This window comes from Aspergillus tanneri, assembly GCF_003426965.1.
Source record: "Aspergillus tanneri strain NIH1004 chromosome Unknown AapTan_7_pilon_pilon_pilon, whole genome shotgun sequence".
Classification (NCBI taxonomy): Eukaryota; Fungi; Ascomycota; class Eurotiomycetes; order Eurotiales; family Aspergillaceae; genus Aspergillus; species Aspergillus tanneri.
This window is the reverse complement of record NW_022984634.1, coordinates 3410407-3422488: the sequence shown is the minus strand read 5'-3', so window position 1 is coordinate 3422488 and position 12082 is coordinate 3410407. Positions and strand designations below refer to the sequence as shown.

General features: G+C 48.6%; 3 protein-coding genes across 3 annotated transcripts; 2 read left to right on the top strand and 1 right to left on the bottom strand.

Moving 5' to 3' along the window:
- Window positions 1-3374: 3374 nt before the first annotated feature.
- ATNIH1004_007744 (peroxidase/cytochrome P450 family protein) lies at window positions 3375-7413 on the top strand (the record flags this gene model as incomplete). The annotated part of the gene is made up of 13 exons (XM_033572363.1): window positions 3375-3761; window positions 3825-3922; window positions 3984-4225; window positions 4280-4484; window positions 4549-4689; window positions 4754-4844; window positions 4904-5234; window positions 5301-5644; window positions 5707-6194; window positions 6251-6665; window positions 6724-6963; window positions 7028-7307; window positions 7358-7413. 13 exons carry the CDS (start codon window positions 3375-3377, stop codon window positions 7411-7413), a joined length of 3318 nt encoding a protein of 1105 aa, XP_033425678.1.
- A 413-nt stretch (window positions 7414-7826) lies between these two features.
- On the top strand, window positions 7827-8504 carry ATNIH1004_007743 (dynactin subunit 5; the record flags this gene model as incomplete). Its single annotated transcript, XM_033572362.1, has 2 exons — window positions 7827-7865; window positions 7929-8504. 2 exons carry the CDS (start codon window positions 7827-7829, stop codon window positions 8502-8504), a joined length of 615 nt encoding a protein of 204 aa, XP_033425677.1.
- A 234-nt stretch (window positions 8505-8738) lies between these two features.
- Window positions 8739-11134, bottom strand: ccg9 (putative trehalose synthase (Ccg-9); the record flags this gene model as incomplete). Its single annotated transcript, XM_033572361.1, has 7 exons — window positions 8739-9454; window positions 9521-9630; window positions 9691-9980; window positions 10044-10155; window positions 10211-10486; window positions 10558-10961; window positions 11030-11134. 7 exons carry the CDS (start codon window positions 11132-11134, stop codon window positions 8739-8741), a joined length of 2013 nt encoding a protein of 670 aa, XP_033425676.1.
- Window positions 11135-12082: the final 948 nt, after the last annotated feature.

Sequence of the window (12082 nt, the reverse complement as noted above, 5' to 3'; positions counted from 1 at the left end):
TTGGCATGTCGGCTCTGAAAGAGGGTGGCCGGGACTGCCGGGCATCTATCAGGCTATCGCTAGCCCACCAAAATCCACTAAGGTTCATTGATGAACGGACCTTCACGATGATCGTCATATTTTGCCTTTTTTTTTTTTTGCTCCGACAAGAATACTTTACTTGTTTATTCTCAGCCCCAGTTGTCCTCGTCTTGAGCTCCATTGGCTCTGGACCGTCTCGATTCCACCCGCTGTGGACCGAATCTATGTCCACTCGAGACATAGCCAATTTAGGCTGGGGAAATAAACATAGTCTTGGAATTCTAGTCGACCCCTGCTCCGTACATGGTGTGGAGACAGACTTTGCCTCTGCAGCTATGGGGTACTTAAGTACGGCAAGTAGGGTTCCTGCCGCCGCTGACGGGTCTAACTCTGCAAAGTACGAAGTACAAAAGTACGGAGTACTTACCATGGTAATAATGCGAGACCCATGGTGAAAGGGTCAATATTTCTGGGGATGAAGCAGAAGAAAAAAGAAGAAGACAAAGACAAGAATAAAAGTTAGAGCTCCCTTATCTATACAATGCTCTCCTAGGGCAGGTGGATGCGAGGTTGCCAACCAGAACCAAGTCACAGAACAAGTACGGTCAGAGCAGTGTGGCCCAAGTAAGGGATCATACATACAAAGACAAGAGGGGTAGAGGGGCTGAGGCCCCAAGAATTCTTCCAAAAAAAAAAAAAAAAAAAAAAAAAAATTACTGCTGTAGCACGGGACGACATGTATTGAACTCCGCATTCATCTACACTGAGTACTCCGTACACACCCAAATCAGCATTATTTCCACACCCGAGGTTTCCAGATCAGGCAAATCACCCTTCCAACAGTGAGGAGTAGTACCAATTTCTCCATCTCCCTCCATTCTGTCAGGGAGATAGAGTTTACTTAGATCCTATCGCCCTTCACGCGATGACCACTGTAAACCTGATGACGGCCGGCGGCCTGAGGTGTCTGCGGTGGGGAGTCTGGTGGCCCCAGGCCCATATCACGGACCACTCGGCAATACCCGATTGTCTTTCCATGGTGTGTTTACGTCGCCCACTTCATCCGCCTTCCTGCAGAATTTCTTCAATAGTCATCAATAATGCATCGCAAACTCCGTACATAAGGTGGATACGTAATTGCCTCGGGTGGGATCAGCAAGCCACCGTACTGTTTTGACGGCTGACATACGAAGTACTAACTTTGTGTTTTTGCCAGCAGTGGCAGCTTATTGTGATCATTATCATTATCTTCATAGCACTACCAGCACAGCCTTACATATAGAGTATGTCATCGAGATCACTTCGAGAACATCTACTAAGATCGATCCTTACGAACTTCTAGGGTGCACAAACTCAGCTAAGCAGTCCACCAGTCCTTCGTGGACCCTGGCTCCCCAGTGCCCCATCCAGCCAAGGGAGCCTAGCGAAATTTTGACTCCTTACTACCCGACTGTAGGGGGCGGACTTGGGCCAATGACAATGCTACCTAGCCCAAACAAGCCCATTCTCCGAGATAGATTGACTGTGTAAGTAATTAACACCGATACTACGTAGTATTGACATTGTGACGAACACCATCAGCTAGTCGATCTTTGATGATCTTCGCTGGCCAATTATCTACAGAATAACTAATACAGTTGCAACCCCTCCTAAATCCAACTGGATTGTTATCGATTTCGAGCGTTTAAGTAGGGGTACTGGTCTTCGACAGACACCATCCATTATTCTCCGAGATGCAAGGGAACGGCCATGAATAGCGGTGGTTTTCTGGAAGACCCAAAAAAAAAAAAAAAAAAAAAAAAAAGAGAGAGAGAGAGAGAGAACATGGAGGAGAAGAATGAAGAGGCGAGGAGAAAATAAAAAAAAAAAAAAAAAAAACCAGGGTATGCATTAGTCATTGTCCCGTCTCCATACTACTCTGTACTAACCCCCTAATTCCTCCCAAGTAAAATGAGGATGGTCCCGTGTTGGAACGTGTGGGTAATTGAGAATGAGTCGTCCCTAGCTGGACTCCACCAAACATCCTGCCTGGAGTTGATCTGTTCGGATCTGCCACCGAACAGTAAACACCATCATCGTGCTCGCCAGTGCATACTGCAATGGCCACAGGATTGTTGTTTTTGGCTGTGCCGCTCCGATTGTTTCTCACGTGACAACAGCGGTTACAATCCCTGGACTAATAGACTGCCCATCCTTACATACGACTGAATCAGGTTGGTAGCTGAGATGCATTTATTGGTGAGCAGCGTGAGGTGTAGCAGAATCCCACACGGTACGGCCACAGCTGAAATGTTGGATATCTGCCGAATACCGTATCATCGCCATCAAGATCGAGTCCGTCCATACGACGGATCTCATATAATTACTAGAACCAATAGTCCGGTACGGTTTGGCTCCAAGCTAGGACATTGTTATTGTTGACAATTGGTCCCCGGGAGGCGAAGTGGAGAGATCCGTCACTTCTATGGATCCACCTCCGATGCTCATCAGCTTGGAAACCATGTGCCCTACACCATATTTGAAGGTTCAACTCGATTTGTGGCTGGCGACATTCACCGCCATCGACTGCGATCGGCTAACGTATCCATCAATTGATTGGCTCTGACGCAGTTTGAGCAACCTCTTTTGCCTCTCTCTTCCCCTGTCTCCATATCTCGTTCCTTTTGGAACACCTCGCTTTTTGAGATTGGAAATGCATGGACGGAGTACGGGAGTTGCTAACTGACTTAGGCAATTATATGTATGATTGGCTAGCTAGGAATTGCCGGGAACAGATGCTTTGGAGCTCTTCGACAATTGAGTGTTACGGTGTCATGGACAGCTGTGCCTATGACATGTGTTGCGTACTCCACACAGAGATATTTTCAATGCCCTCAAGACGGAGTACAGGACAACACTGGCTAAACCACATTCAATCAGCTCTGCTCTTGTAGCTTGATCTGGTTCAAAGTCCCCACTATTTCCACCAACACCAAGGGTGGGTAAAACATAGGCGACACTTTCGCTCTGTCTCGCGGGGGTTAAGCTACGTATTACATATCATTACTTCGAGGGCGGCACTCGGTAGCCATACACCATAATCCCCTAGGTAAATTATTTAATTAGCATTGCAATCAATTCGATTCGATGCGCAGGCTCCACAAGTGGCTGCAGCCGTGCAAATGATCTCAAATCTTATTATCATGGGTTGCTTTTAAAATGCAACTGTTTCGACACATGGGGAACCTGGCGAATCTCTCCTGTTGTTGTTTTTCCCCCTTTGCTGGTTATCTTTTTGTCTCTTGTGCCATTATCTCCACAGTCCACTTTTCTGATACCTACTCTCCTTCGCTTTTGTCCATAAGATACCCATAATGTTGCGAAGGTTCTCTACTACCTTCAAGAAGTCGAAGGGCGATCGCGAGACCAAGCAGAATGGCGCGCAGGTTAACAGCGGCAAGCGCCAGTCCAAGCTGTCCTCCACGGCAAAATCACCGTCGGATGATGGACAAAGCGAAACGCTAGAAGACGGCGTGTCCGTCTTTGAGAAGTATTCCCAGGTCCTTCATGCGTCGCGACGCCCTCTGCCGAACCAGACGGGAGATACCATCTGTCATGATAAGGAACACTCGGGTAGCATATTCCAAGATGTTCGCGCCCTTGGTTTCAAGGACATTGGAACTGCTAAAGACCTTATCCGCCAGAAGGTCAAGGGCGAGCATACAGATGATAAGACCATGCTAATGGAGCGAATTATCCAAGTATGTCAATCGCCAAGGGGTATCAATTGTGCACGTTTGCTAATTTGTTTCGCGTGTCCGCAGCTCGTTTCTGGCCTTCCTGGAAACTCGAAGAACCGCGTCGAGTTGACGAATGCTTTCCTGGATCAGCTATGGGGATCTTTGCCTCATCCTCCCCTTTCGTGAGTTGGATCGGTTCTGATTCTGCACCTGTCGATCGGACCTATGCTAAGACGGTTATAGGTATATGGGAGATGACTATGCCTACCGTAATGCGGACGGCTCCAACAACAACCCTACTCTGCCATGGCTTGGTGCAGCCAACACACCCTATGCTCGTTCGATCGCTCCTTTGACAATTCAGCCCGGCGGACTGCCTGATGCGGGTCTTGTATTTGACTGCCTGTACGCGCGTCAAAAATTCAATCCCCATCCGAACAAGGTCTCTAGTGTTTTCTTCGACTGGGCTTCTCTGATCATCCACGGTAGGCTCATGAATTGGGCATTGGTTGATGATCTACGCTAACATCTTTGACAAGATATCTTCCAAACGGATCCCCGAAACCCTAATGTGAATAAGACTTCGGGCTACCTTGATCTTTCTACCCTGTACGGTGACGTTCAGGAAGAGCAAGACTTGATCCGAACACATAAAGACGGGAAACTGAAACCTGACTCCTTCTCTGAGCCTCGTCTTCAGGCTTTTCCTCCAGCTTGCTGTGTGCTGCTGGTTATGTTAAACCGGTAGGTCTTCTCCGCTCCTGTTCTAAACCTCTTGAGCGGAGACTGATCTAGGGTCATCGATTAGATTCCACAACTACGTTGTAGAGCAGCTGGCGGAAATCAATGAAAATGGCCGTTTTACTAAGCCTCGCGCCGACCTTCCCGAAGAAGCGGCTAAAAAGGCATGGGCGAAATACGACAATGATCTATTTCAGACTGGTCGGCTGTATGTATTTGATTTGTCGACGTCTGCTCTATATGATGAAAAGAGGTGATCTAACTATTTGCAGGATTACCTGCGGCCTTTACATCAACATCACTCTGTATGATTATTTGCGCACCATCGTCAACCTGAACAGAGTTAATAGCACGTGGTGCCTGGTAAGCCGAATAGAAAGTATTAATGCCGTTTGTACGACGGAAAATCTGACCGAATACAGGATCCCCGTGCCCATATGGAGGGTAACAGCAATACCCCATCGGGACTGGGCAACCAATGCTCTGTCGAATTCAACCTGGCCTATCGCTGGCACTCTGCCATCAGTGCTAATGACGAGAAATGGACCGAGAAGATATATGAAGAGCTAATGGGAAAGCCTGCATCTGAAGTCTCTGTTCATGAGCTATTGATGGGTCTGGGCAGATACGAGCATGGCATGCCCAAGGATCCTTCCAAGCGTACATTTGCACACCTTGAACGTCAGGAGGACGGAACATACAAGGATGAGGATCTTGTTAATATCCTGGCCAATGCTGTTGAGGATGTTGCCAGTGAGTTTTCCCATTTGAACTACTACTTAGTCCAGGTAACCTAATGTTATATTATCCTTGTTGAAGGCTCCTTCGGTGCTCGGAACGTGCCAAAGGCGCTCAAGGCCGTGGAAATCTTGGGTATTCAGCAGGCCCGCAGGTGGAACGTGGGGTCCCTCAATGAGTTCCGCAAGTTCTTCGACTTAAAGCCATACGAGAGCTTCGAGGACATCAACTCTGACCCTGAAGTTGCCGACGCGCTTCGCCACCTTTACGAGCACCCGGATTACGTGGAACTGTATCCGGGTATTGTTGCTGAAGAAGCCAAGGAACCTATGGTCCCAGGTGTCGGTATTGCTCCCACTTATACAATTTCCCGGGCTGTCCTGTCTGATGCGGTGGCACTTGTCCGTGGTGACCGCTACTACACGGTAAGATAGTTCTATGGAATACAAATGTCCCGGAAATGGTTGCCTAATAATCACTTGTATAGATTGACTATAATTCTCGAAACTTGACAAATTGGGGGTATAACGAGGCTCGGTATGACCTCAATATCAACCAAGGCTGCGTGTTCTACAAACTTGCCACGAGAGCCTTCCCCAACTGGTTTAAGTATGATTCAATATACGCCCATTATCCGATGACGATTCCCAGCGAAAATCGAAACATCATGAAAAACCTAGGTCGGGAGTCGCATTACTCGTATGATCGGCCGAAGTTCACTCCTCCCCATGTGAACCTTGTCTCCTATCCCAACGTTAAATTGGCCCTGGAGCAAGAAAAAGATTACCGTGTGGTCTGGGGAGGTATCACGAAACTCTGCCCAGGTAAAGGTGGAGACGACTTCTGGAGCAAGGCCTTCAACAATGACCAGTGGCGTCGGAACATCAAGGAGTTCTACGAAGATGTCACCATGACCTTACTCCAAGACAGGTCCTGTAAACTTGCGGGTATTAGACAGATCGATGTCGCACGGGAGTAAGTCGTTACATACACCTTACCTTGCCCTAGTATCACTGACCGTGGCTCTTTAGTCTTGGAAATCTGGCGCCTGTCCACTTCGCATCCAAGATTTTCTCGCTTCCCTTGAAGACCAAGAAAAACTCTGGCGGTGTCTTTACTGAGCATGAGATGTTTACTACCTTGGCTGTTATTTTCACCAGCACCTTCTTCGATGTGGATAAGTCTAAGTCATTCCCATTGCATCATGCGGCCCATGCTGTTTCCGAGCAGCTCGGCCAGGTAGTGGAGCGCCATGTTAAGTCGGTAAACTCGCCTGGATTCCTTTCTGCTATTATTGATAATTTCACCGATGACCACAATGTCCTGAAGGACTACGGGAACCAGTTGATCAAGAAACTCCTGGAGAGTGGCCTGGGTGTTTCCGAGGTTACCTACTCCCAGATCCTACCCGCAGCTGTGTCAATGGTCCACAACCAGGCGCAGATGGTACGTGCTTGATCTGGGCATTATAATCCTTTTGACTAGGTGCTGATATGTCTGAAAGTTCACACAAATCATCGACTACTACCTATCTCCGGAGGGTAAAAAGCACCTTGCTGAGATTAACAGCCTTGCCAAGCAGGATAGCAAGGAGTCGGACGAGAAGCTGACACGCTACTGTCTCGAGGCCTTCCGCCTCAACGGAAACTTTGGCTCTTATCGTGAGGCCCAGAGGGACTTCACGGTCACCGATGAGGCCGGAGAATCTAATATCAAGGAGGGCGACACAGTCTTTGTCGGAGCTGTAAGTTTACCCCATCTAATGCCATATCCCTGCACCACGAACCTTACTAACGAGTAAAAAATAGGTGAAGGCTAATCGGGACCCTCAGGTCTTCCCTGACCCCGATGAAGTGCGTCTGGACCGACCACTGGATTCCTACATCCAGTATGATCTTGGTCCACACACTGGCTTGGGTAAGGAAGTCACTTTACTAGCATTGACAGCCATGCTGCGCGTTGTAGGCCGTCTGGACAACCTCCGTCCTGCACCCGGGCCACAGGGTCAAGTCAAGAAGATCCATCGTAAGGGTGGCTACTATACTTACCTGCGTGAGGATTGGGGCAGTTATTCACAGTTCCCAACAAGTAAGTCGCTGTAATCTTACCAAGAGATTAACACCTGCTGACGCTTGTAGCGTTCAAAATCCACTTCGACGGAGAGCTTCCGACAGCGAAGAAGCGAGTGATTTAACCTCGGTATTGAGAACCGCTTAATATGCTCGAATCTATGGAGGTAATAGGTTGGGTGTTGTTTCGTGAAGATATCCTGGATTTGTTTGGTTTGCAATTATGTTGATACGGTTGTCTGATTAGTTGTTTTACCTAATGTAGCAACATTGACATGATGTGTTGGTAACGGTCTTAACATAATTATGCCAACTATATTGTCGGCAGTCATAGTTCATCCTCAGGAGTGCTGCTTAAGTAGAAAAAGATGCCTTGTTCATGCCTCTAATACAAGGTGTCAAATAACTGGACAGGACTTCATTCCACCGCCTTCCCAATCCAACGTACTACTGTATTTCTGCCATATGATATCAATCCACCAGACCACCAACAAACAATCAATCTAGCCAGCCCAACACAGCTCATTACCCCTCCAAGATGCCCCCCAAACCAGCTAGAGGCGAATACATCGAGACTGTATGCTCCCCTCCCTTCCCAACCCAACCCAGCCAATCAATTATTAACCCGTGATGAAAACAGGACACAGGGAACAAAATCTCGCGCCGGTCCCAAATCCACGGAACCCAACATATCATCCTGGGAGGAAAAACCGTGATTCAAGCGGAGGCCGTCATCCGTGGGGACCTCTACCGAACATCTACTTCAGCAGCAGCAGCAGCAACAGCGGACGGACAGAAGAAAACAACGACACCCACACCCACACCCACCGTGGCCATTACCATCGGTCGATACAGTTATATATCTCGGCAAGCAATACTGAGACCTCCATCGAGACTGCATCGCGGGGTCCACTCGTTCTATCCACTCAAGATCGGTGACCATGTGTTTGTGGGCGAGAGGGCGGTGGTGGAGGCCGCGACGGTCGGGAATCATGTGCATATCGGGAAGGAGGTCGTGGTAGGGAGTATGGCGATCTTGAAGGATTTCGCGGTCGTGTTGGATGGTGCAGTCGTACCAGCGGGGATGGTGGTGCCAAGTTGGTGTGTGGTTGGGGGGGCGCCGGCGAGGATTGTCGGTGAGGTTGGTGAGGGGTATGGAGTTGAAGGAGGGGAGGGGGGGATGGCTAGGGAGAGATATCGGCTTGTGGGAAGGTGATGGATCATTGGATCATTGGGTTATATTGTTATGATTGTGATGATGATGATCTTGATATGATGTCGACTGTGTTCTACTTGTTTATATCTATACCCCCAGGGCGTACGTGCAATTTTGCTTTCTGTGTTCTCTATATGTTATTATTGCTTTAAATGGATGAGATTATAGACATACTAAGGTCACTCTAGGCATCAATCGCTAAAATTGCATCAGTCAAGCGTATGGGTTGAATGTTTATCCCATCTTCTCCGGGTCAATCACCCTCTTCAGCTTACTTTCGCCCTCCGTGTACGGCTGTCCGGCCTCATTACGAGCCATGTCGTTGATCCACCGACCATTCGGCTTGACCTCCTCGAATTTGGACAGCTTGGATGCCAGATAGAGCCAGTTCAACGCGTTACCGACCGTGCTGACCTCGTCACACACATTCTTCAGCGCGAAACGACTCATCCGGTCGTACAGCTCATCATCGGTGCACAGGTCATAGAGATGCTGCGCCACGCTGTCCGTGTCCCCTACATCCACTAGGAATCCGTTCTCCTTGTCGGTAACCTGCAGGGGAATGCCTCCCGCCCGAGTTACAATCACCGGCACTCCCTTGTGGATGGCCTCGGAAACTTTCACCTCGAATCCTTCATGCGTGGATAGCTGCAGCGCCACTTTGGCCTTCGAAAGCAGTGCGTTCAGCAGCTGGTCCGAGGCTCCCAGTCTGGCGATGCATATCTGATCCGCGAGATGTGGGAGGTTCTCTTCAATGTGAGTTACGACAGCGTCGTAAATGACGGAGCCATCCGGATCATCAACAGAGCCATGTCCACAAATCAGGAGTTTAGGTGGCTGCTTATCATGCACTGAGGCCGTAAATCGTTCATGGAACTTTACGTATGACTCCACTACTTCAGGGATTCCTTTGGATGGGTCGAACCGGGCGATCTGTGTGATGTACTGATCTTTTTTCCCACAGGAAGAGTTAGCCTGCCATGACGCAAATATTAACTGCATGTGCTATACTACACCTTTTGGATAGTCGATGGTTGGCATGCCGGAATTTCTGCAGAGAGAATTGAACACCCGTCCATAGAAGGCAACATCCCAGTCTCGCATGTGTTTGTTCAGGCCATCCAGCCTAAGATGCAATGTCAGCCACCAATCGAAGCGGTTTCAAGGCCAGCTATAGTATACATACCAATCCGTTGAAGCCGGCATATAACCTACTTTCTCTTGAGGCACATTATGTGGAACGAATGTCCTGATGGGGTGGCTGATGTAGATGTCCGCAGACTTGATAGTCTTCCAGATCCGCTTCCAGGCTTCCTCCTGTGGAGTGCCCGGCTGAGAGATTAAATCACTGCGAATATGGAGATGACATCGGAAAATAACCGGCCTATCTGGCGCCATCCTTTTGGCAATGGGGATCAACGCCGGCATCTGCGGGTCATCAACAATCACCACGTCCGCGCCTCCTTGTGAAGGGTGCTGGAGAGGGCCTCCAGGAACCAGCCAATATCTTTTTGCATTCTCATTTATCCAGTCACACACCTGCCGCCAATTCTCCTCGATAAGTCGTTCATCGATATGTGAAACGCCTTGTAGGATGTTGTGGTTGGTTTTGGTTACACGAAAAACCCCCGGTCGTGGTTTAGGCACATACCTATCCTGTCAGGTTAAATGGTGCGCTTTGCTTTTCTTTAGAGAGCCTTGTTTACCATGAAATATCCGTGCCCAACGAGTGGGAGAATCGCATCAGGGCATGTCTCATTAAAGCCACCCCGCCGCCTTGAGGGGTGGCACTGAAAAAGGCGATCTTGACTTTCCTTTCTTTGAGATCAGTGGCATAATGTTGGACAGCATTCCACGTCTTTGGAGTAACAGTCTTCCGGAAATCATTGAGGTTTGTGAGGCGTACATGGAAGGCAGTGTCCACCTCCACCAAACCTAAGAAACCAACCTGTAGTAGCGGAATATTCTCCGGTCCAAAAAGTCTGCAAAGCTCCCTTAGCGGTCGATCACAATGATCAGAGGATGGATGGGCTTGGGCCAGTACCTGACACACTTGCGCCCCATGGATTCGGCTTGCTCATCGGTGCCCCGGACCTTCCAAGTCATACTATCAGGTAGGCCAAAGGTAAACTTATCATCTTCTTCCCTTCTGCTTTCCTCCGGTAGCACCAATGGAAGGATGTCGAGCTCCGCCCACAAGCGCGAGCAAAAGTCCGGGCAGGATTGTGCTAGATGCTGGGGCATTGCCAGGCCCATAAATTTCTCCATATGCTTTTCACTAAACTGGCGCAACTGGTCCAGAACGAAGTCCGCTATCGCCGAACTAAGCGACTGGTCTTTTTTCGGCTTCAGGTGTTGCTGGACAAATTCCAGGAGATAGGTCACATCACGAATGGCAACGGCGACTGTTACACTCCCATCGTCCGCAAACAAGACTGAGACGCCGCCATATACGGTCTGAGTAGCTGAATTAGGGATGTCTCTATGTTTGGGGATTAGGTACTAGGTGGGTCCATGTAGCGTACTCCAGAAGGAGGTGCACTCCAAGAATTGTTCTCATATTGGAAGGAGAGACGTCGCTGTTGGTACACAGACGATCGACGTCTCATAAATCCAAATTCACTAGCCATTTTGCATGAGCCTGCCTATAGACATGTATGGTATTATTAGGATTATGTATAGGAGAAAGAAATCAAACGATAAGCTCCACGAGCCTTGGCCTGATGGGCTCTAGGTATATAATATGTGGCCATGGAGGAGTCTCTTTTGCACGAACGACCACAAATGGTTCGGTGACCTCATCGGTCGGCCCATGACGTACGTACCTATAGCGGCATCGGCGTTGATCTCCGTATCATTCCGAGTTCTCTCAAAGCCTGCTACATGAGATACCAGGAATTGCCTCATGGTTGTGATTATTTTTCTATTTTTTTGTTCTTTATTTATATATTTATTTATTTATCATTTTCAATGAACGACGGCGACTTGCCTCTGAAGAATCATCCATGAATATGGGGAGAGGGGTGTCCATCACCAATACGGAGCATGGATCATGGAGAGACCCTCACTCAGTCATCCAGGGACTATGCAGGGAGACAGGATGACAGGAACCTGTGACAGTCAGGGTCTTGAAGAAGGACTGGTGCGACGAAGAGCGACGAGAAGGTGAAACGACGAGACGAAGAGAGGACAAGAGGGTAAAGTCACGGGATACATGGGTTGAGTCAGCGACCCCCTTTTACGGAGCATCCATTCTTTGCTAGGCCTGTGGATCATCGCCAGGAACTCTGAAATAATCAATTCAAATTAATTAAATCACAGAAGTACCTTAGCTGGCTAGACGGTCATTTTCTTCCTCGCCTCCTTCTCCTCTTCTGCCACTTCCCTGAATCTTCCTATCTTTCCCCCCCTCCCCCCTCCAATCCATCTGTCAACCAGATAGATTCGCGACCTGTTTCCCCCTTCCGGCCAATGTAAGTTGGTTTCGCTCTTGTTTACCTTGCATCCATCTACGCATTGTACCTGTTAACGTGGAGACTAGTCGATCAAAATTACCATCGAGCCTTTGGATTTCACGT